Source organism: Exophiala bonariae (assembly GCF_035927105.1).
Source record: "Exophiala bonariae strain CCFEE 5792 chromosome Unknown scaffold_2, whole genome shotgun sequence".
NCBI classification, from domain to species: domain Eukaryota; kingdom Fungi; phylum Ascomycota; class Eurotiomycetes; order Chaetothyriales; family Herpotrichiellaceae; genus Exophiala; species Exophiala bonariae.
In genome coordinates, this window is record NW_027042477.1 from 468,518 (window position 1) to 487,717 (window position 19,200).

Sequence of the window (19,200 nt, forward strand, 5' to 3'; positions counted from 1 at the left end):
TCCCATCATCAACACAACTCTTCCATCCAGTGCCAACCTGAAGTCAAAGCCTATTCAATCTGAGCAATGGCACCGGCGGCAGTAGAGACCGAATCGATCTTACCACCAGGAAATGGTCTGAAATTCCTCAAGGAGAATGCGAAACAACTGCAAAATGGCTCATCGAAAAACGACACGTCCAGTGCCACAGAAACGTCGATAGCCACGGTCGTCTCCCTTCCAACACAAACACGAATTCCACATGAAGAATATCAATACCTAGACCTCATTCGCGATGTCCTACACAGAGGAGAGCATCGACCAGACCGGACGGGAACAGGCACACTCTCACTGTTTGCGCCTCCACAACTGCGATTCAGCCTATCCAAACCAGATCCCACATCACCCAGCGCAGATCGTATACCAGTCCTCCCACTTCTGACCACGAAACGTGTCTTCCTCCGTGCCGTGACGACAGAACTTCTGTGGTTTGTCTCCGGGTGCACGACGTCCAAGCCTCTCTCCGAAGCCGGAATCCACATCTGGGACGGCAACGGGTCGCGAGAATTCCTAGACAAGCTGGGCTTCACCGAACGTGAGGAAGGCGATCTTGGCCCCGTCTATGGCTTCCAATGGCGGCATTTCGGAGCCGAGTATGAGAACTGTCATGCAGACTACAATGGCAGAGGTGTTGATCAGATCAAGGAAATCGTGCAGAAGCTGAAACACAATCCCTACGACCGTAGAATCATCCTGAGTGCATGGAACGTGGCGGATCTGTCCAAGATGGCTCTTCCACCTTGCCACATGTTTGCTCAATTCTATGTCAGCTATCCTGATGCCGTTAGAGGTGAAGCTGCACTTCAACAGCGGCAAGAGAATGGCACCAACGGTTCAGCAGATGTACCAAAAGAGAAATCCAAGGGCCATCTCTCATGTATGCTGTATCAGCGCTCATGTGACATGGGACTAGGCGTGCCCTTCAACATCGCCTCCTACGCTCTTTTGACACACATGTTGGCCTATGCCTGTGATCTTGTGCCAGGTGAGCTGATCCACAATATGGGCGACTCGCATGTCTATCTGGACCATATCGATGCTCTGAAAGAGCAGCTTCTACGAGAGCCAAGAGAGTTCCCGACCTTGAACATTAACCGTGATGACCGAGGGAGTGGGGAGATGGACGGCTGGAAAATGGAAGACTTTGACGTCGTGGCTTACAAACCGCATGGTGGCATCAAGATGAAGATGAGTGTATGAACAGGTACGAAAGAAGGAGGGATCCTCACTTGGACAGTGAGTGGGATGGCGTTCAACCGGACTCCCTGCGAATACCTAGCTTCAGGATTCACTTGATACGGTTCAAAAGAACAAGACTTTTGCAGATTTGTGGTACTAGTAGATAAATAATGGACTCTTCTTGGTCTATTGTCATTCAATCATACGATCCATAGTTTCTCAGAAAGAAATGGGAAAAGGGCGAGATATCGCTCGATCGGCTAAATAGTTCAGGCTCATACCCGGATCTTTGATAAGATCATCACCCACGCCAAAGGACACCGTTCGCTATGCCAGAGAAATCCACACAATCAGATATCGTGTCGGAAAGAGAAATCCTCACCCGATACTTGAACTTGGAATTAAGCTCCCTGATCGGGGCCAACACCGCGCAACAAGACAACAGTATTCCCACTCGCCAGGCCGCCGCCGACCTTCTCCGAGTATTCCAGCAACCTGCCGCCTTCAACATGGTACACCCTCAGCCGCTGCTCCTCGGTCTGCACCCGATTATTGACATTCGCGACCTGCAACCGCTTGGCCGCGTCGTCTAACAAGCGGCCAATCGTCCAATCCGAACTGAAGAACAAATCCGCACGAGGAAGTTTACTCGTCGTGGACTTGGCCTCGGCCTCGACGTGCAGATAGATGCGCTTCTCTGGCGGCAATTTGTCGTCGCCTTTCGCGGCCTTCTTCAGATTGTTCAGCGCGGCGATTTGCGCGGCTTTGCTGGTCGGCTTCGGTGCGGGTTTGAAGTTCATGGCTTCCAGAGATGTCTGTTGCTGCTTGCCCCATGTCTTCAGGCGGCCAAAGCCGAGCTTGATTTTCTCCTTGTTGCTCTGGATGGCGAGGTCGACGGGGCGAGCGCCCAGTGGGATCAGGTTTTTGCAGTTGTGTTCTTCGCGGAACCGGTGTTTCAAGCAGTACTCCCGGTTACAATCGGTGCAGTGTACTCCCGTGTTGCCCATGGTGTTGATTAATGTTTTGCAGGATGGGTCACTGCATTGTTTTGCGGTCATGAGGGTGGGTTTTGTAGTCGGAGTGTTTGATGTTGTCATGGGTCGGCCAACGCTGTTGCGCCGTCGGTTTCGTGCCCATTCTCCAGCATGGCTGCATTTGTGGGAGGTCTCGCTGCGGTGATCTAGGCAGAAGGTGTGGTGGCATGATAGGCAGCGGAAAGGAAGGAAATCGAGTTGATGGCAGTATTCTAGTTCGCAGTGTGCGCCGATGGCGTCTAGGTCACTGTCGTGCATGGCTGTGTATGTTGCTTCTGTGCTGTCCGCTGGTCCTGGGGGTGGAGTGGAGGTAGACATATTGGGCGAGATGTTGTTATATTGGGCTTATATGGGACAATGAAATTGGCTTTGTCTCGGTAAGCCTGGCCGCCACTCGATTTCCAGGCCGGCAGCAGGATTCGTCACTTGAGGGTCTGTCAGAGAGAGATATTGGAGGTTGAAGGTGCTTGCGTAAGGCTGGAAGATTCGAGATGGAAGTGCCTTTGCCAATACGGAGTGATTGATCCGAACGCCGCGCCAATTATTTTCCCCGCGCCGAGGCTGAGCAATTTAGGTAATCACGAACTTACGAGGCTGCGTTGCATGTGGCGATCTTCATTTGGCCTAAATTTCAACCAATGCTGAAAGCAATAAAAAAGGAAATCCTATAGAAATATGATTTTGTACTAACTCCTTTACTCCTGTGTTCTGTCAACCAAACTTACTCCAGATGTATGACCTTTAAAATCGAGCGCCTGGTTCGGCAAGCAGAGCGAGGTTCTGAAGAACAACCCTAAGGGGATATCTGTCCTCCAGTCTCAATCCCATAGCAGCACCGCTTTGACAGTTTTCCCTGTATGTATATCATGCGCCGCCTTTTCGATATCTCGCGCCGGGTAGGTCTTAATCAGTTGGTCGTAAGGGAATTTCCCCAGTTGGTTTGCCGTCAGCAAATCGGGAAGAAATTCTTGTGGAAAGCAATCTCCCTGGTTACAGCCGATATAACTACATCCTGCATTGACCATTTCAAACATGTTGTGCGACGCCTCTGCTGATAGCTGTTGAGCCCGATGTAGCGTCAGTGATTTGGGACACGTGTCTCTGTAATGATGGGGATCGAGGGACGATTTCAGGATATACTTACATCACCCACTCCAACAGTAACCACTTTTCCCTTCCTCGCTGCACTATGTATTAGAGCTTTAATGACATCAGGTTTTCCTGTGGTGTCGATGGCACCATCCACGCCTCTTCCCCGCGTGATGTCCATCAAGACCTTCATAAGGTCAGGGCGGACCTTGGAATTAACACCATGCGTGGCGCCGAACGATCGAGCGAGTTCCAGTCTGGATGAGACGATGTCGACTGCAATGATTTTTCTCGGGGGATGTTCCAGGAGTTTCAACGCCATGATCGCCGATAACCCGACGGCACCAGCTCCAACCACCACCACTGCCATATCTGAGGTGGGCACGACCACGTTGAGCATTGCTGCGAGTCTCTTTTTAGTACACAATATGCTCACAAAGGAGATTCATCTAGGGTGGAATAGCTGCATACCTCCAGCTCCCGTCATTACACCACAACCCAACGGCGCCAGTCTCTCGAACGGTATATGATCATCAACCTTGACCAACCCGTTCTCGGCCACCAAGATCTTCTTGGCAAAACTGCTCTGCCCGAAGAAATGCGACGTGATCCTCCGACCGTCTTCCCTCGAAGAAAAAGCCTTGGATCCATCTAACCTGCCGATGCCAAAATTATACTGAAACCACAAATCACAGTATGGCGTTTCCTTGCGTAGACAGTATTTACACTCTCCACAGCACGTAAAGCAAACAATGACATGGTCACCGCGAGCGACCTTGGTCACTTCCGTGCCAACTCGTTCGACAATCCCAGCTCCCTCGTGTCCAAGAACAGCGGGGAAGAGCTCCGGCATTGATTTCTCTTTGGCGAAGTTCAAATCCGTGTGGCAGACGCCAGTGGCTTTTATGCGCACCAAGACTTCATCTGGCCGGAGTTTGTCATTGAGCTCGATTTGCTGGTAGACAAAGGGTGCGCCTGGTTTGGCGACAACCAATGCATCGGTGAGCATTTTCGATTATTTGCAGTCTATGTTGTAGTTGTAGTGAATTGGCATCAACAGCATGAAAATGTTAAGAATGTCGTCGATCGGCTGTGGTTCGTGGGTATGAGTGAGTGAAGCTCGATTGCTCAAGATCCACTTTCAAAGCTCCTGTCCGCCGGGTTTCGCCACTAATCAAGTTTGTGGTGTGACGGGAGGGGACGAAGGGTGCGCCATGCTGAAATCATTAATCAAATACCAAGATCATGAATTGAGATCGAGGTGCCAAAAGGTGATTTGACTTTGATGGCACTCTCAGAGAGTAAGTAGTACGAAGCTCTGACATCAAGAACTCAAAATCAAGTGGGTTGAAACAGCAGAAGAGAAGCTAGATAAATAGCCGAAACCTATCTTGAGCATCATCAAAATTTCTAGTTGAGACATGATTTTTATCCCTTTCCTGTACGAGACGAAGTACAGATTCCAGTCGCTCCTTACTTCTCTATGAACGACTGTCGGGCCATGGAGTCTCCATCAATCACGGACAGTTCCAGTGATGCTTACAGGCGCACTGAAGTTGAAAGCTACGGTCGATCATCACCAGCTGCCGTGGTGATTTGAGGGTTTCTTACCCGGACAATCGGACTAGGCCCAAAGACCGGTCTCATGTCTATTGATCTAAAGGCTTCAATTCGAATGCGCAATCTCTCAGAGCTTGCAGACACGGCTTTCGGAAGTGTCCAAACCAAGCCGCACCACGACCGGGCTCGGCGGAATCTGCAGATGTTCAATCCTACTGGAATGCTTGTCCTACGTTGCCCACCGATAGGGTAAACTTGAAGGTGCCAGTCCTAATCAGCACGTCCAGACCGCCTAATCGGTCGCATTTACTAACTAGAATAGTTGACTGATGCGGGAGGCCATTATGGCCATGCAGCATATCCTATCACCTGCATCACGACACCATCCACGTTTGCTGCTTGTCTCTACAAGTCGGACCATCAGACCACATAGATTGTTAAATCTATCCCCTTCCTTTGTTCTCCTCCTTTAATGCCACATTTCTCGCCGCACGTTGAAACAACGGTAAAGACACTTCCATGAGTCCCTTGCTGTCCACAAACTCGAGGATCCTCTGAATTCTGTCTCCCGCTTCATTCAGGACAAGCACGAAGACATATTCTCCGCGAAACTTCCAGTCAGTCTTGGGTTCGTCGTTGTCCTTGGCCTCCTGCAGAAAGATCGCTTCACTGAATGCCCAGATGGTTACCGAAGCCACCTCCTGGCTCTGACCGCCAGATGTCGCTTCCCACTTCGTTCCCTCAAAAATTTCCAATGGCGTCACGGGGAATGAAGCGAGAATATCTTTCAAAAATGAGAAATGCGCGGCCCATTGCTCATTGCTCATCTCTGGATCGGTAACAAAACTTAATGAGGCCGCTGGTGCTATTGTGTGACGACAGTCTGGTGTACGCAGTGCAACGAGGGCATCCACGTCGAGTTTCTCGAACGCCTGGCAGAAGGCAAGGGCGATGCTGCGCGGTGTTGTGGCAGTAGAAGCAGAAACCATGGTTTGTATGCGTGTATGAACAAAGGGATGAACGGCGCTAGTGTCTTTGAAGTGAAAGAACTTGAACGCAATTAAATTACCCACATTTCTATCAAGGATCAATACCTCTATATGTTTGCGAATGTCGTGGATCATGTACTATAAGTACCACTCAGCATGCCTAGTCCTAGGACTACGTGAGAGACGCGCCCAGTCACAGGATTCAAAGAGTCCTTCAAGACACTCTCCGGAGCAGAATGGTCTTCGTTGGATGATCATAGTCATTTCGAGTTTAGCATAAAGCCAATCATATGCAGTACGAACATCATGGGGAACATTGCCTGGAAAGATTCCATCGATTTCACTTTTGCTGTCTCTCGTACGAGAAGCGGTCGAGGGTAAAACCACTACAGATACTGGATGAGAGCAGAGCGCTGACTAAGCAAGGGATTGTATTTCGGGATGAAACTCGATTTCGGTCCCGTTGATCTTTCGGTGACTGAAAGGAGGGTTCTCTAAAGGCCGCTTGATAGGGGTAAGACCCTCTTGGCATGGTATTTTGAGCCTGAGCATAATGCTTAGGTGTAGGCGCTCTCAATTAAGACCGAGGAGGTGTTTATTGCCGGAGCGATTTTACCCCGATTACGCTTACAAAATGTAGTAGATAGATGGTATACACACCCTGTCGTAGGAACAACCTTTCAACCTCAGTCTGTCACGGTAGTCTGAGTTTATCACCAACTGAACAAAGAGGAAGAAGGAGAGGAATTATCAACATGCCTGGTGGAAATCGACGAGGCTGTCCTCCTTATTACGCTGCCATAGCCTGATTCTTGACGCAATCTAGTTGAGTGGTAGTCTCAAAATCCCGCCGACGGTTGCGTCAACCCCCAACTACTGATGAATCTACACATTTGACCCTTCAACTCACGGTTGTCTCCTCTTCTTCCTTGGGCAGCATGTAGCTGCTCAAGACGCTGTATCATGGTCTCGCTAGGTCGACTATGTTGTCAATTTGAACCCAGTGCGTTTTCTGGCTTCTGTGGCCTGCATTTCTCTGCGAGCTTTCTCAATCACCCTGGCAGTGTTCCTCGTCCAGCCTACCTCGTAGTCGTCCTTAATCCAATTCCTAACAGAATTAAGTATGACTGCCGCTTTTGCGGCGGTGCCATCCAAGCATCATCTTTGTTGGAGTACTCTAACTTTTCGTAACCCTGTCTTTTGCGGTCTGAGGTCTAGCACACATGCTGTCGGATTCCAAAAAAGAAAATACACCTCAACGGCACCTGACGGGCGAGAGATTGAGTGTAATGGATCCCCCGTCGGATGATCATCCATGCGAGGCTTGTCGACGGCTCGAGAGATCGATGGCTCCAAGGACTACTAAGTAATTGAGAAGTATCGTACTTAACAGATAGGAACTATCTTCTTGAGATAGAATAGAGCGCAAACAATATAAACTGATCTTCGAGTATAGTGTTAACTTCTATCTAAAGCTTCTTAAGCCTCTTAAAGATATGAATTATTTATACTTATCTACGATAGAGCTCTTCTCGGAAGGTTAGCCTGGACCCCCCTAGACTGGAGAAGGAGCCTTCACTTCTCTCCTCAGTGTGGTGATTGCCTGTAATACTATTGTTACAGGCCACGGCGGAAGGAATCTTGCAGTGTCATGACTTTCGCCACCGTCTCTTATTCCTCGAGCCATCTGCACCAACGCCATCCTTTTTGGCGACAGTTGTGCACTCTTTGCAATACCAGGTATCACTTTTTGGCGGGCTGGTCAAACCCAAGCATTCCAAATGAAACCACTCTTGAAGACAGTGATCCCCATCACAGGCTACCATCTCGCCAGAACTGATACCATCGCAGTAGCAATATGTCCTGTCGGGTTTACTGTCTGAAATCTCTTCCTCTCCATCACACTCCTTATCGGTGCTGCGCTTCCTCTTCTTATTGCCACTGGGAGGACTGTAATCCCCATCGTCCTCATCCTCATCCTCCGGGTCGAAAGTGTTCTCATCCGGATCAACCAGCGCATCTACAATCTTCTCGAGACCCATCCGATCGCCACTCTTTGTCTCCGAAAGCTCAGGATCGACCCACCCTTCGGTGTAGCTTCCTCCAAAGTCGATAATCCAAAGCTCGTCTTTCTCGTCGACCATAAAATTATCAGCCTTCGCATCTCCCCACACAATCTTGTGCTTGTGCAGACTCTGTACAATAGATTTACTGTCGTCTGCCCATTTCAGGCGCCTCTCTTCTGCCACATCAGAGTCAAGGAGCTTCGTGAGGGGTTGCGCGTTGGGGATATTCGTGAGCAATATGCCCATGATCTCGGTTTTACTCTCTGGAAGGGCGACTAATCCCAACAACCTCGGCACAGAGATCTCGTCATGAAGACCGACATCCGCGATATCTTTGAGAATCTTGATCTCACGTTTGGTCGGCTCAGACTGGCTGGGATCAACCGGCTTGAAGAACTGTATGTCTCCGCCGACTTTCACTTCGCCTGGGTGCGATGGTCCGGGATCATGAATCTCAGAGATAACCTCGATGTCATTTGGCTTCAACCATGGGACATCCATGTTTTGGATGTATTTTGGCAAGAGCAACCGAGGTACAAGTGCCACCATCTGTTCACGCAGCTCGGCTGATTCTTCAAGTTGCTGTGGTACAAGAATTCCTTCATGGATCCTCAGTTCGAAGAAGTTGGTCCTCCCATAATACCAATCATACATCGTTTTCCGTTTAGCACGTTGCGCCCCGGAAGCAAGGCGCTCTGTTTCTGCACCAAAAGCAGACAGCATCCAATTCTGGAGCTCTGTTTTGGCTCTTCGACGCTTGCTCTCGACTTCATCTTTTGATAATTTATCTTGATCGGCGGTGAGGTCTATCGCGCTATCTCGGTCCTCAAGGCTATTAGAACTCTCCCGGCTGTCTTCTGGCGAAGTCTCAACAGCGGCTTCCACGCCATGGAGGTTGTTGTGGTCGTTTTTTTCCTCGGCAGAGTCGGCTTCCTCCTCTTCATTTCTGACAGCTTGGAGCAGGTCTAGATAAGGTTGCAGGAGTGACTTATCGTCCGACTTCTTGAATTCATCCGCATCAATGATAATATGAAATCGCACTCCGTTAATCAATGCAGTAAGAGCGCAGCTGTCGGTTTTGTCGTAAAAGAAATCCAGAACGTGGCAACTAGGCTCCTCCTGACTTGCCTGCGTGTCAGTCATGGCGATCATACAAACGGAAATCAATTACGGTGCCCATGACCATGATCACGGTCATGGTTAGCACTTATGCAAGCACTCAACGCGTGAAAAGGGATGAGTTCCTCAGATGGATGCACCAATATCATGCGTCATCACTTGAAGAAAGTTTCCACCGCTTCATCATGGATTTTTGGATCCACCGATTTTCAGGCACGATCGATCGGATCTGGGTTTCGGGGGCTCCTATTGGACATTGCTCTAGTGTATCTCCGGATCGGGTAGGCCGAGGCTGAAATTCCCACTATTGACATCTGCCAGGTACCGTAACACAACGGGGTATGGTGGTCCATACGGGTTGAGAGCCACCGGCCTCATGAACCAGTTGAAAGCTCTGGCAATGGACATGAGGGGATCGCGGCCATCTTGTCGGCTCTGATGCTGATAGAAACGAAAATTGAGACTGTGTGAAGGTCACGTGTACCCTTGCAGCCTGATGGTCGTACGAAGTTGGTACGAGGGCCGGATATACCTTTATTTCCGCCAAGCTCCCTTCTCTGATGAACGATGGCCAATCGTCTAGTACGAAAGCTGACAGCAATGTATGCCAGATGTAGTAACTCCGTGGTCGTGTCCAGCTCGTATCAATAGACCTTGTGATAGTTACCACGGATGACCTGCAGACATTGATGGATATAAGGTAACTATATTCCAGAATGTAGAAATGAACTCCAGAAAGGTCCACACCATACCTTTGTCCTTTCTTCCGTTGTACTTGTTGAAATGTTGACAACTGAACTTGGTAAAATCATATTGGTGACAGGCGCAAATCGAGGAATCGGCTTTTCAATCATTCAAGGCCTTGCTTCACACCCAGACACAGTAAAAGCGACATTCCTGCTTGGATGTCGAGATGCATCGAAGGGAAAAGACGCAATTGGCCAACTTCATCGACTGGGCGTGAAATCAGATATCAAAGAACTCGTATTAGACGTCTCCTCAGACATATCGATTGCTGCAGCCGTGGAATCAGTCCAATCACAATACGGCCATCTTGATGTCTTGATCAACAACGCCGGGTATGCAGCCATACCATCCAGCTCTGATACATCCGACTGGCGGGATACATACAGCAAGGTCTTCGACACCAATGTGACATCAGTAGCAGTAACTGCACAAAAATTTCTACCTCTGCTTCGTCAAGCGAAAAATGGTGGGAAGGTCATTCAGATTTCGTCGGCAAGGGGATCGATTACGAGGTCTGCCAGTGGTCAGCTGCCACCGACAGTCTCAATCCCATATGTCATTTCCAAATCGGCGCTGAATATTTTGACGATCGAAATGAGCCGAGACCCAGCAAATGCGAATGTTGAGTTCTCGCTCGCCAGTCCTGGACACTGCAAAACTGCATTCAATGGGTTTAGAGGGTCTAGGGATCCACTGGAAGGAGCTAATGTCGTTGTTGAGCTTGTCAGGGCCCCGAGGGGCAAGTACAGAAATGCTGGTTTCTGGGAAACCATGGGAGATAGTCTTGAGCTTGTAGAAGTCCCGTGGTAGGAATGGTGGTGCATAGGAGCGCGGTTCCAGGGAATGCGAGGGATCAAAATATCAGGGTTGACGTGGAGACCATGCTCAGTCATGAAATTCCCAGTTATAACAATCCACACATTCGTCGTCCGTTTTGCATGTTGGAGTGCTGTTGTACGCTTCCAGAACTTGTGGGATCACAACATTCAGGCGATGATTGTTAATGCTAGATCCCCATCCCTTATCACCCACAGTATCGTAGACACATCGCTTTCCTGTATGGCATTGGCTTTCGAACGCAAATCCGGCCACCGAGCATGAGGAGAAATAACCATTACAAGCACCCATATACACGGGATCCGCAGTGTTACCGATGTGGTGAGCACCTGTATAAGGAGGAATAGCCAGGCCAAGACGTTTAGCAGCCAACTTTTCCGGGACTGCTTCGTAAGATACCGCCGGAATATTGAATGTCAAACCCATGAGACCCGCCATCGCACCTCCCAAAGAATGGCCAACTACCCAGAAATTAGCGTTGGGAAATGTGGACGTCACATTCTGTAAGACCTGATAGGCCCCTAAGTAGTAACGATTTACTTGTAAGATCTCCGTAGTCAGGCATGTAGCATTGCATTGGAACGTATCCATACGACACCCACATACAGAAGGGTACCAAAATGGAGGCGGGCGCTGTGTCGCACAGCAGCAGCTGAAAAGCTGATTATCGTTGAACTTATCATTGGAAGACCAGCCGTCCCGTGGATCTAGTTCTAGATTAGTAGGAGATGAAGGTCAATATGGAGACAGATCTAACCGATGGAGGTTCCTTTGAACGCAATGATCACTGTTTCGTTCATCTTGTCGGTAAACACATGCCCTCTAAGTCCATCTGCTTTCCATCCAAACGTATCAGAATGATTGAATCCAAGAGAGGTGTTTAGCCAGTCGGGCCGATGTGGTGCTTCGAGATAGGCATCACTACACATCTTGGCCAAATTGACAACAGTGTCTTTGTCACCTATGTCAGGTCCTAGCACTTCTGTGGTATGCCATGAGTCGAAGATAGGCTCGTTCGGAGAAGGGCCTAATGATGTGCCCTGAAAGGCTCGGCCCTGTAAAAATGGTTTGCTTATTCGCAAAGGTCGAGCTTTGATCGGGATATTGGTTCGAATGAACTTATTAGATGTATCAGGGTGTCTATAGCCCTCTGGCCGTGTTGATACGAGACGCAGCTGCGAAGTCCCGTTCTTCAAAGTGCCATGCTGGAAAATAGTGCTCAAGGTCTGACTCCTCGTAAGCATCTGCTGACTTCCCAAGCGATAAGTATAGTGCAAACTCACAAATTCATTATGCCCAAACTGATGAGCCTTCCAGTTTGAGGAAGGAGCGTTTACCCTTTCTTTTTCAAGCGGCCGTTGCCAGATTAGACTATTCGCAACGACGTTCAGAGGCAATACCGCCAGTATAATTATAACGAGGTAAAAGAGCATCATGTTGGGCCTCAAATGAAGATTGAAGCGCATTTGCCACATTTCGACCTGTCGCTCGCCTTGTTTCATACACACGTAGCGCTCGATTGCTTATTGAATTATTAGGAACGCGTCTCCTATCACCGGAGCTTCAGGCGACAACGAGTTGGAACGCGATCGAATCATCTGCATGCATCTTTGTGTGACATATATTCCGGCTGCCGTTCCCTTCTCAGCATCTAGTTGACCTCGGTTGCAACATGGAGGATGTCTTTGATATTCCAAACGTTTTGTAAGGTCGTCAAGTTCTGGCTGGGGAATGCCTGAAGTCAAGAATAAGCGAGGCCAAGCACGTGACTATAGTGCGCTGATGGCCGATATTGCTCCACCGTATCAACATCAGTTAATAATCAACACGGCCAGTCACTTCTTTTCTCACGGCTAATGAGGCTGAAACCCGCCTAACTAGTTAGATATACTTGATCGATCAACTGTTGTGCCCCTGCTGCCTATCCGGGTGCCTATTTCGAACGCGATTCTTCACTGTGTATGTTCGCCGCGCTGCTGATGCCTTGCACGCGAGTGGATGCCTGATCGGTTTCCATTTATCCTTTTCTGGAACTATAAATATGTTGCTATGTAAGCTCAAATGAGCTCCTGGTCTTTCGTTGCCCCTTGCAGTTTCCCAGAAATCACCAGCCGTTATCATGGTGCCCAAAGCAAAGAGTCGTGCATTGTCCAAAAAGACAGCCAATGCAAACCATTGTAAACATGAAGAACTGACTTCCGGCCCGTCTACTCATGCACTAAAAGCAGGCTATCGCCATCACACCAATTCGCAGGTTATGATTGCTGCCAGCGGGAGCCGGAAACGTAAAGCTGCTGATGGAGCCGAAGTTATTCTTGAGGCTTTCCCATCAACATTGGGTCTTCCAGACGATGATATCACGTTTGACCCGAAATACCCAACACAAAGCAAGCACGCGTGGATGAAAATTCCGGAAAGAAACCCATTGACGACAAGAAGGAGTGTGATATACGTGGCTGAGCCTGCCAAAATCGACGACAGCGTCAGGTTCATGAAAGACTGGTCCCGCCCTATTATTCGAGGGAAAGCAATACCGGTATCATGACCTCTGCCCAGTCAAGCTGGCCCGCTGCTGCCTATTGCTGACTGATAGTGATAGAAATCCAAAAGCCAAGAACCAATTGACATGGAATCTCTTGTTGCTTACTTGAAAGCTTTCTACCATGGGCTTGAGGTAAGAGTACTGCCTGTGGCATTGACTTTCAGTGCCTGGGAAGGCGAACCGACACCAAACTCTGGCAAGACGGTACCTGCAGATCCTAGTGACATTGACAAGATCAGATCTGTCGGGCTCTCTACTGGTGACGAATTGATTCGGATTCGTGTGCGCGAGACTCCATGGCGAGATGAGTCTTCCGCCCACAACTATTTCCCTTACCAATACCAACTCGATCTCAACGACATGACTGATGTAGCATTGTCATTACTGCCATCGGATGCCTACGCACTACTCCTTACAGCCGAACATGATCTCTACGAATCAATCGATGACGATTTCTGTTGTGGAAGGGCGTGGGGTGCAAGCAGAGTGGCGATCGTGAGCAGTGCTAGATATCATCCTGTGCTTGATGACCTGCACGGTGTCGACTTTGCACACGTGTGGCCAGCGAGTCACTGTACAGAATATGTGGACGGCATGAGTTACGTTGATATCGATGAGTCTATGCTGGATGTTAGGACTCAGAACACAATCAAGAAAAGAGTTAAGACTTCAGACGCAATAAACAAATCCGCCGACGTGTTGGCCAGTCCACTAGAACGTGCCGTCAGAGCTCATCAGCTCACAAGATCACCAACGGCGTCGGATCTACGCTCTGCCTTCCTCCTTAGATTCTGCCGCACTGCCTCACACGAACTCGGGCATTGCTTTGGACTTGACCACTGCATGTACCGGGCTTGCGCCATGCAGTCGACTTCTTCTGTGGCTGAGGATATGCGGCAACCCCCGTACCTGTGTCCCGTTTGTGAGGCAAAAGTCGCGTGGGCAGTACTGACCAAGACTTCCCATAGCCAAGATTCTTCGAAGCCGGCTTCGAAGGGAAGGGGTAAAAGAAAGGTTGATGAAGTGGCACCGGACTGGGACGAGAAGGAGCTGCGGTGGAAGAAAGACAGGCTGATGGCTATGAAAGACTTTTGTGAAGGACATGGCTCTGGATTCTCGGGATTGGCTGCTTGGTCCGCTGGGATATTGGAGTTGATGGGTGGGACGATCTGCTGAAGCGAGGGATGATTTTCTTACACGTCTGAATAGAGCAAGGCTGAAATATACCACTGGGATTATTATCTGATACATGTTTGTGAAGGTCCTCATTGACCAGGAGATAATAAACGTACACCATCGTGCAGTGATTCCGAGTTCAACAGACCTAACAACTCCACAAAACTGATACGCGCATTTATTCATGTCATCTCGTCCCATTCCGTTCCGTTCCAAATTTCAAAACATCTCAAAAAGCCGACCGTATCTCAACCCGTCTTCCTCATGACTGATGATCAACACCCCACTCCCTCCCCTTTTCCTTCTCTCTGATGCCCATCCTCGCCTCAACGTAATCCTCGACTGTGACCCAACCCTTCCTGCCCGCAAGGACCGCATTCCAAATGGCACCCTGCCACTCCTTCCACCACTCCTGGGCCACCAAACCCGCTCTCCCATTCCTCTCCCCTTCACTATCACTCCCATTCCCATTCCCACTGCTCCCACCACCACCACCACTACTCCCCCCTTCCCCGGCAAACCCGCCTTGCGCATCCCCACCAACCCCACCAACCGTCCAAACACTCTCCACAACATCAAATTTCCTCGTCGGCGTAATATTCAAGAGATTCGTAAACCAATTCCCATTCTGCCGCTGCACGACGACATGGCGATGCAGTAGAGGGAACTCGACGGTGACTTTGCCGCGGTATTTGGTCGCGGCGATGAGCGTGCGCACCTGGCCCTCGAGGATCGCGCACGGCAGGTTCAGCGCCACGCGCGTCAGCGTGAACGTGCGGTTGTCCGCTTTCGTCTTGCTGTCTTCGGTGAACAGCCGGATCCAGGCGTCGAGCGGGTTCGCGTCGTCGTCGTTTTGGGAAGACGTCGAGCGGTTGCTGTTGCTGCCGCCGGGTCGCTTCGAGCTGCTGCTCTGAGGTGTTGATGATGATCCAGAGGTGGGTTGGAACGCCTTGACTCTGATCCGGCTGCGTCCTGTCCCGTCGAAATCTGGCGCCGTGTCGAGATCCAGCATCCCCATCAAATTGAGGCGGAGCTCGAAATCTACCGCTGTGCCGCCGTTGACGCTGTATGAGGCGTGTGTGCCGCGCACGACCATTAGTGGCTTGGGCGGTAGCGAGGCTTGGTCGTGTATGAACTTCGCCAGTGCATATTGCGTGCTGGTGAGTTCGGGTTTGGAGGTCGTGAGGGTCGTGCGGTCGTCTGAGAGCGCTGCGTCCCGGACCCCGTAGGCTGAGAGGTTTATGGCGGCGAGACGTGAGAGCGTCGTTAAGGGGTTTTGCGAGGGGATGTGGAGTTTGTTGTGAGGTTGGTGTTGGGGTTGGAGAGTGGTGTTGCTGGTATTGCTGATCCCCGAGGTGAGATTGGGGCGCGATGTTGGTGTTGTGAGGACGGTGTTTTCATATGCTGGTGGTAGGTCGCGAGGTTGGTTTTGGTTTTGGTTGTTGAGGTGGGCTTGCAGATTTGCTTTCTCTGAGGAAGGCATATTTGCCGCTCTGTATGGTGTCCTACTTTCAAGAGGAGCTATCTGGGCACAGACGAGAAGAACAAGGGGTTTCGCTGGTGGGTAGTGCTGAAGAAACACGATCTTTCAGCTTCAAGATAATTTCAATCGCCCGTGAGACTAGGGCAGATATTGATTGTTGAAGACGATCGTCGACGATGACGACGCTGTCAGAGGTTTGTCTAGGGACAAATTTCAGACTATCAACAAGTCCCCAAAAACTGAAAAATCTAAACGATACAGAGAGAAAAACAATGAAACGGTTGGAACCAGAATCGAGAAGGAAATAAGGCAGCCTTGAAAAAGAATGAAACCCCACCATCACCAGTGCCATCGCAAGCCTCGTATCCTGCAGTAGGCGAGATACCGTCATTCGCAGAATCGACCGAATATGGCTAACGACCGAACACAGCCACAGCGGCTGGTCCGGGGTGCCGTTTGTGGGTACAATATTATCAAAGGCCCGGGCATAGAAACCCCCGCGAGAGGAGCACGTTCGGATGAGTTTGTCAGAGGTCCCAAGTCGAGTACTTAGTGGCAGATAACTTGCCATCAGTATGATAGACCCTGGCATCATGCCATTCATTTATGGCATTCAGCACGGAGGGCACTGATGTAGTTATGTATGACTAGAGAAGCATCTCCTTTGCATGAAGACACAAAACCGAAGGATGGAGTGGTCTTCCTTAAACCGCCAGGACCTCATTCAAAGAGGGAAAGAACATGATGTTGATCTTGGAAGCGCGAGGTTATGCCCGATTGCAGGTAGATTAAGAATCTCGGTGGCGTCAAAGGGTTGTGTTCGTGCATATCCAGGCACCCGTCAAAAAAAGCAGGCTCTTGAGAGGTGTTCGACCTGGGTTTTCGATGTGGCTGAGGACATGGATGAACAACCATGCCTTACTCGTAGGCACCTGGTTATCGGCTGAACCCCCCAGAGTGGCGCATTGATTAAAGCCGACGCGCCCCTAGGTTAACTAGGTACCTTAGGTAACCAATCACTCTCCCTTGTTTTCCGAGGCGGAAGTCCCCGTCATCGTCAGATCCGTATTCTTCTTATTGTCAATCCCATCCAAACCATCCAACACGGTTGCCGGTGATTTCAACACGGTTTCTGGCACTATTTTTGACGATGTAGCATTGTGAGTCGCCAACTGATTAGCCTCCGAGTTGTCGGAGGAGTTGTCGTGATCATCACCCTCTTCACCCTCTTCATCCTCTTGGTCTTCCTCATCTCCCCACCCATTCTCCTCTTCCTCGTCTTGAAGGTGACCCTGTTGAAAATACTGAGCATAAGCAGCCTGATGAGCAGCTGACCAATGAGGGCCACCAAGTGGGGGTGGCAAACCACCAAAAGCCGAGCTTGATTTTCCGTCGGCTCCAGGCTGATTTTGTACCAACTGTGACTGTTTCTTCTGCACGGCCGTGAGTCTGGCAGCGCGATCCCGCTCTTCCGCCAGCGCAACACTCTGCAAAAATGCTTTGTACAGGGGATTCTCCACGACGCCGTCGCTGCTCGCCCGTCCGGCCGCGAACATCAACTTGAGAAAGTGGAAGTTCGCGTGCTGGCGCCATGGCTCTGATTCGAGGCTTTTGACAATCTCAGACTCGCAGAAATACACCTTGGCAGCTTCTTGAGCCTCCGTCATGTCTCTGTCGAGCTCACCGGCCGTGATACCGTCGAGCGCCGCTGCCAGACCGCCTTGTGCGAGACCTGTGCTGGCGCTCGAGAAATACGACTCATTGACTTCTTCGTAATGTAGCCCGGCCTTGATCAGTGACCTCTGCAACTCTTCCATCTGCGATGGCAGAAACGTGCATGCTCGGAAGATGTTGTGTCCAAAATCGATCAGCACCCATGTGTCGAAGACGGGAGAAGATGGGTGGTTGTCAGGCTGCTCACTGCTCAAACCAGACACGAATGAGGGAAGCACCGGGTTTAAATTGACATCAATAGTCTCTCCTGCACCGTCACCAGGATTCCCCATCACAGTTATACTGCTGCAGAGGGTGAACAATCTCTTTTCTTCGGGAAACATAGGCACCTGCTTGAGATCAGCCTGCTTGATGAAACTGATCGGACGAGCCTTCTCCATGGTGGCAGCGGCACATTTGACGACGAAGTCTGGAGAGAACAAGCTGATCTTGACGAGCACGTTTGGATCGTCAGCGAATCCGCAGCTGCTCTGGCTCCAAGTCGGAGGAATCATGGGAACCGTGTAGATGGCATGTCGACACATGGGACATCGCATGGGGCTCCTCGGGCGTCGCACACGATTGGCCCATTCCCATTTGATGAGGGTCAGGAAACACGACACCGGCCATGCATTTCCGCATTTGTTTCCCGCGTGTACAAGCATCTGCGTTGAATCGGTCACATCTGCTCGGCAGTAGAGGCAGAACTCGTTGTGGCGTGGTCCTCGTCCTTTCTGAATTCTCCAGCCGTTCAAGCACAAGGTGACGAGGTGGAGGATGCTGAGCTTGTCGTTCGGATTGATGTCTGGATGCACGTCGTCATTCAGGCCATTTTCGCTGGATTGTGGAGTGTGAGCCATGGTTGATTGCCCTGACTCCAGAGTTTCTTCGGTGTGAATGTGACTGATTTGTGAGGACTTGGTAGGCTGTAGGTTATCGTCGGTTTTGCTGTTGGTGGTCGATGAGAAAGGATTGTGAGCCATGATGACCGAGATTGTTCGGGAGTGGTCAAATTATAACAATCAAGACTTTTTGTGGATGGCAAACAGGGCTGTTTGGAAATCCAGAAGCCTCTCCCGATCCGAAGAACTGAATAATTCGACGCTGACTGTGCTTATAGGATTGTTGACCAAGCTACAACATGGAAGGTGTTTGAAGAAACCCAAGAGCAATATTAGGTACTTGAGTGAGGTGAAGTGAGGAAATCCATGAAGGTCTCCAGAGCACGAATCAAAAGTTTGCTGATGGTTGTTTGACAAGCAATAGAATCTAGCAGGGTAAGAGGTTTCGGTAACCCAATTATTTTCCGGGGCACATGGAAGCCTGCTTGGATTTAACAAAAGGTCGGTGGACACAAGGCGACGACAAAGAATTGACTTCGTCAGGTTCGCAAACGCCTGCCACCCCAGCAGTTGCCTACCTACCAGGTAGGCACTTGCTCAACAACCATGGTATTCGCAGAACAAACAAAGTCAGGGCGAAAACCCTCATCAATCAATTGGGGACATCATGATGCGTATAACAATGAATGTGATTGTGCAGATTGGCTATGAAGGTCTAATAATGTCATCCCGCCACTTTGACAATCTTCGATACCAATATCTCCTTACGTACCTAGGAATGAGGA

General features: G+C 50.0%; 9 protein-coding genes across 9 annotated transcripts; 3 read left to right on the top strand and 6 right to left on the bottom strand.

Annotated features, from left to right (window-relative positions):
* Window positions 1-66: 66 nt before the first annotated feature.
* On the top strand, window positions 67-1,239 carry LTR84_004683 (uncharacterized protein; the record flags this gene model as incomplete). Its single annotated transcript, XM_064848258.1, has 1 exon — window positions 67-1,239. One exon carries the CDS (start codon window positions 67-69, stop codon window positions 1,237-1,239), a length of 1,173 nt encoding a protein of 390 aa, XP_064710882.1.
* A 380-nt stretch (window positions 1,240-1,619) lies between these two features.
* Window positions 1,620-2,570, bottom strand: LTR84_004684 (uncharacterized protein; the record flags this gene model as incomplete). Its single annotated transcript, XM_064848259.1, has 1 exon — window positions 1,620-2,570. One exon carries the CDS (start codon window positions 2,568-2,570, stop codon window positions 1,620-1,622), a length of 951 nt encoding a protein of 316 aa, XP_064710883.1.
* Window positions 2,571-3,070: 500 nt separating this feature from the next.
* LTR84_004685 (uncharacterized protein) lies at window positions 3,071-4,350 on the bottom strand (the record flags this gene model as incomplete). The annotated part of the gene is made up of 3 exons (XM_064848260.1): window positions 3,071-3,310; window positions 3,397-3,743; window positions 3,813-4,350. 3 exons carry the CDS (start codon window positions 4,348-4,350, stop codon window positions 3,071-3,073), a joined length of 1,125 nt encoding a protein of 374 aa, XP_064710884.1.
* A 994-nt stretch (window positions 4,351-5,344) lies between these two features.
* Window positions 5,345-5,890, bottom strand: LTR84_004686 (uncharacterized protein; the record flags this gene model as incomplete). The annotated part of the gene is made up of 1 exon (XM_064848261.1): window positions 5,345-5,890. The coding sequence occupies one exon, from the start codon at window positions 5,888-5,890 to the stop codon at window positions 5,345-5,347; it is 546 nt and encodes a 181-aa protein (XP_064710885.1).
* Window positions 5,891-7,539: 1,649 nt separating this feature from the next.
* LTR84_004687 (uncharacterized protein) lies at window positions 7,540-9,099 on the bottom strand (the record flags this gene model as incomplete). Its single annotated transcript, XM_064848262.1, has 1 exon — window positions 7,540-9,099. The coding sequence occupies one exon, from the start codon at window positions 9,097-9,099 to the stop codon at window positions 7,540-7,542; it is 1,560 nt and encodes a 519-aa protein (XP_064710886.1).
* Window positions 9,100-9,858: 759 nt separating this feature from the next.
* LTR84_004688 (uncharacterized protein) lies at window positions 9,859-10,632 on the top strand (the record flags this gene model as incomplete). Its single annotated transcript, XM_064848263.1, has 1 exon — window positions 9,859-10,632. One exon carries the CDS (start codon window positions 9,859-9,861, stop codon window positions 10,630-10,632), a length of 774 nt encoding a protein of 257 aa, XP_064710887.1.
* A 2,146-nt stretch (window positions 10,633-12,778) lies between these two features.
* Window positions 12,779-14,377, top strand: LTR84_004689 (uncharacterized protein; the record flags this gene model as incomplete). The annotated part of the gene is made up of 2 exons (XM_064848264.1): window positions 12,779-13,195; window positions 13,259-14,377. The coding sequence occupies 2 exons, from the start codon at window positions 12,779-12,781 to the stop codon at window positions 14,375-14,377; spliced, it is 1,536 nt and encodes a 511-aa protein (XP_064710888.1).
* A 262-nt stretch (window positions 14,378-14,639) lies between these two features.
* LTR84_004690 (uncharacterized protein) lies at window positions 14,640-15,860 on the bottom strand (the record flags this gene model as incomplete). The annotated part of the gene is made up of 1 exon (XM_064848265.1): window positions 14,640-15,860. One exon carries the CDS (start codon window positions 15,858-15,860, stop codon window positions 14,640-14,642), a length of 1,221 nt encoding a protein of 406 aa, XP_064710889.1.
* A 1,016-nt stretch (window positions 15,861-16,876) lies between these two features.
* On the bottom strand, window positions 16,877-18,556 carry LTR84_004691 (uncharacterized protein; the record flags this gene model as incomplete). The annotated part of the gene is made up of 1 exon (XM_064848266.1): window positions 16,877-18,556. One exon carries the CDS (start codon window positions 18,554-18,556, stop codon window positions 16,877-16,879), a length of 1,680 nt encoding a protein of 559 aa, XP_064710890.1.
* Between the last annotated feature and the right edge of the window lie 644 nt (window positions 18,557-19,200).